Source organism: Wasmannia auropunctata, unplaced genomic scaffold (assembly GCF_000956235.1).
Source record: "Wasmannia auropunctata unplaced genomic scaffold, wasmannia.A_1.0 LD336106.1, whole genome shotgun sequence".
In the NCBI taxonomy this organism is placed as follows: Eukaryota; Metazoa; Arthropoda; class Insecta; order Hymenoptera; family Formicidae; genus Wasmannia; species Wasmannia auropunctata.
Genome location: NW_012026784.1, coordinates 2,803,530 through 2,806,813, shown reverse-complemented (window position 1 = coordinate 2,806,813; position 3,284 = coordinate 2,803,530). Strand labels below are relative to the sequence as shown.

At 32.9% G+C, this 3,284-nt stretch overlaps 1 protein-coding gene across 1 annotated transcript in view; it reads right to left on the bottom strand.

Annotated features, from left to right (window-relative positions):
- Nucleotides 1-3,284, bottom strand: part of LOC105456579 (osmotic avoidance abnormal protein 3-like) — a 19,444-nt gene that overhangs the window by 13,795 nt on the left and 2,365 nt on the right. Inside the window, exon 2 of the mRNA XM_011700744.1 lies at nt 587-1,108. Within this exon, the coding sequence (XP_011699046.1) occupies nt 587-1,108 (522 nt within the window). The remainder of the gene's footprint in view (nt 1-586; nt 1,109-3,284) is intronic.

The window sequence follows — 3,284 nt, the reverse complement described above, 5'->3', positions numbered from 1 at the left end:
GATATTAATTTTGAAGATCGGCGAATAACCGCATATCCGTCCGCCATACCGCTGAATGTCAGACGCGCGGCGAGATACAACTGTCCCACCACTCGTCAACTATCGGCTAGCAACTACCAGCGGTGGGGCGGTCGTATCTCGCCACGCGCTTGCATTCAGCGGTAGGCGGACAGATACGCGTTTATTCGCCGATTTTTAAAAATTAATATCTCGTTAACGATTGCGAATTTTGCAAAATGGTAGAGGACTTTTCTGTTCAGTTTTATCTGCTTTATCTGTCCACGAGGTGCGGTTATTATGGGACACTCTGTATATATTATATTAATACATTTGATTATTTCTTTTCTATAAAAGATTTTGTAATAAGTTATTTAGATGTATTTCATCTAATATTGCAATGTTTTTCAATTTTTATTGAGTTCTCAATATACTTGAATATCATTTTTATATAAGAAAGTTAACATAAATATAATTTTTGATATACCAATAATATTAAATGAAAACCGTTCATCAAATAGCAATATAAATAAAAATGATAAAATAAAAGTTTACGAGAAATCATGTAAGAAGAAAACTTTATTTGTACCTATAAGGTACATGTCTTCCATTTCCGGCAGCTAATGCACTAATAACATTCCCTAATGCCGATAAGCTCAGATTGATACTGGCAGCTTCTTTCAAACGATCTCCTGTAGCACCAGTTCTAGTTTGTCTTTCAGATCCAGCTAAATCGACTAAATGTAATCGACCTCTCCTGATAGCATTGCCACGTTTATCATCGTCATTGATGGCAATTGCTTCAAGTGACAAAGTTAAAACAGCATGACTTCTTGAACTGACAGCGTTCATCTTTGTTGCGGCTGCAGCTCTCCTTTGATCACCCTGTTGAACTAATGTGGCGCATTCGGTTGCATCTTTGACAGGGACTTCTCGCAATCCACCCGCGACGTAAGTACCTTTCGTGGGATCTTCTTTTAGTGTTAAGGTTTCTCTAGTGTCGTCTTGTAACAAATCTCGTAATCGCTCGTTGTAGATCTCGAGATAGCTTAACAATGCTAAATATCTAAAAATTAAAAATATAATAACACAGGTCAGTCTTAAAATTTGACTTTTTTTTTACTGTTTGAAAAAAAAGAATAGTTTCTCATAATTTTTGATGCAATAAATCCAAATCCATAAGTGAACATGTTCTGTCATATCATATTTTTAAGAAAAATGAGAAATATCTGAAAAATGCGTTAATATTTTTTTACATTAGCGGATGCAGTTCCGATGACCTTTATCTTGACATATACAGACTGTCAAAAGTTTGGGTCCACCCAAATAATTTCTGAACGAATCGAGATATTGGATTGAAATTTATAGGGTTACAATGGTAAAATGTAATCTATCATTTAATCTTGAAAACACTTAAACCCTCCGGAGAAGGGGAGGGGGGCGGGGAGTTGAAAATCTTAAATGACATGTGGGAGCAGGATCAAGTTAGGGCTCGTTTAAAAAAGCTTTTCGAAACGAGAAGAACGTGGGGTTGTTGAGGTATCTACGATTTTTTTTCGCAGAGTTATGCTTATTTGATTTTGGTGTTATTTAGCGAGGGCCCATGGCGAGGAACGTGAGGAACATAAGGCTTGTGCATGTTCCTCACACACACATACGGTCTTTCACATGCATTTCCATCCACTCAGGAACAACAATTACATTTTACCATTGTAACCTTATTTTCAATCCAATATCTTAAATCGTTTAGAAATTATTTAAGTGGCCCCGAACTTTTGGCAGTCTCTGTATATGTACAGATAAGGGTCATCAACTCCAATGATCAATGAGATCAACTTTTCATTGTAATTTAAAATAATGATTATAAAGATCAAGGAGCCAATCTAGTTCTTAGTGCTAAATTATTATATTCTTTTAATAAAAATAATTTAATAAAAAAATAAATTTTATATAATACAATATCGTACAATCGTTTCGATTTGACATCAAGCCTTCCTTAGTGGAATTTACATCAATTTTACGTCGTGTGTCATATTGCGATCTTATGTTATTGTACATAAAATTATGTGTCGAGGACGATAAAATTTTCTTAAATTTTCTTAAATAGACTAGTCTATAAAAATTATTTTATATTATTTTATAAAGTCGAGAACGGTGAGAATTCTTTAATATTATCATATTAATCCGTGAAAAAAAAATTTTATTGTATTCCATAAAGTTTGAAGACTACCATTAGACGCTTTAACTTTGAAGCTTCTATGGCAGTCATTTTATGGAATAAAACAATTTTTATGGGCTAGTCTGACAATCTAAAGAAATTTCATCGTTCTCGACACATGATTTTATGTAACATAAGATCGCGATAGGACACACGACATAAGATTTATGTAGAGGCCACTGAGGATACTTAGAAACTTCTAAATGACAGTCCTCAATCTTTAGGGAATACGATAAAATTCACAGACTAATTTGACAATGTTAAGGAATTTTCACCATTCTCGACTTTATGGGATACAATAATTTTTATGGACTAGTCTGATAATCTAACGAAATTTTACTGTTCTCGATACATAATTTTATGTAAGATAAGATCGCGATGCGACGATATGACACACGGCGTAAGATTTATGTAAAGACTATTGAGGAGGATTTGATGTCAAGTCGTAACAATTGTATGGTATTGTATTATCCCATGAAATTTATTGTTGTAAGAATATAATAATTTAGCACTAACAATATGAACTAGATGACTCTATACTTGACTCTTTACCCTTTATTTTAAAGTTTAATTCATGGAGCTTGAATCGGTTATTGTTGATTTTCTTTATAAATTAATCGGCAGTCTTGTATAGTTTTCGAAATATATCTATTTAAAACTCTTTTTAAAAATTTTATTATTTTTTATAACACATTATATATAATATATAGTGTATATACATGGTGTATAAAAAAGATCGGGACAGCGAATTAACTCGAAATAAAGACGTTTTTTAAGAAAATGTAAAACGACCTGACCTTTTTCTATGCGAAGTAGCTCATCGGAATTATCAGTACGGTATAAACGAAAGTCCGGGAAGAGAGACGGCGCAAAAAAAAGTAACGCTCTTTGTGTAATAAAAAAAATAAACAAAATATATTTAAAGAAAAGAAAGTATTTGCATTGGTTTTTAACTTGGCGTGTGAAAAGAGTAGATTTACTCCTGCGTCGGATTATCAATGTTTTCTTTTAACACTTCGCCGGTATACGTTCGGGTTCGGATCTAATATATATATATATATATATATAT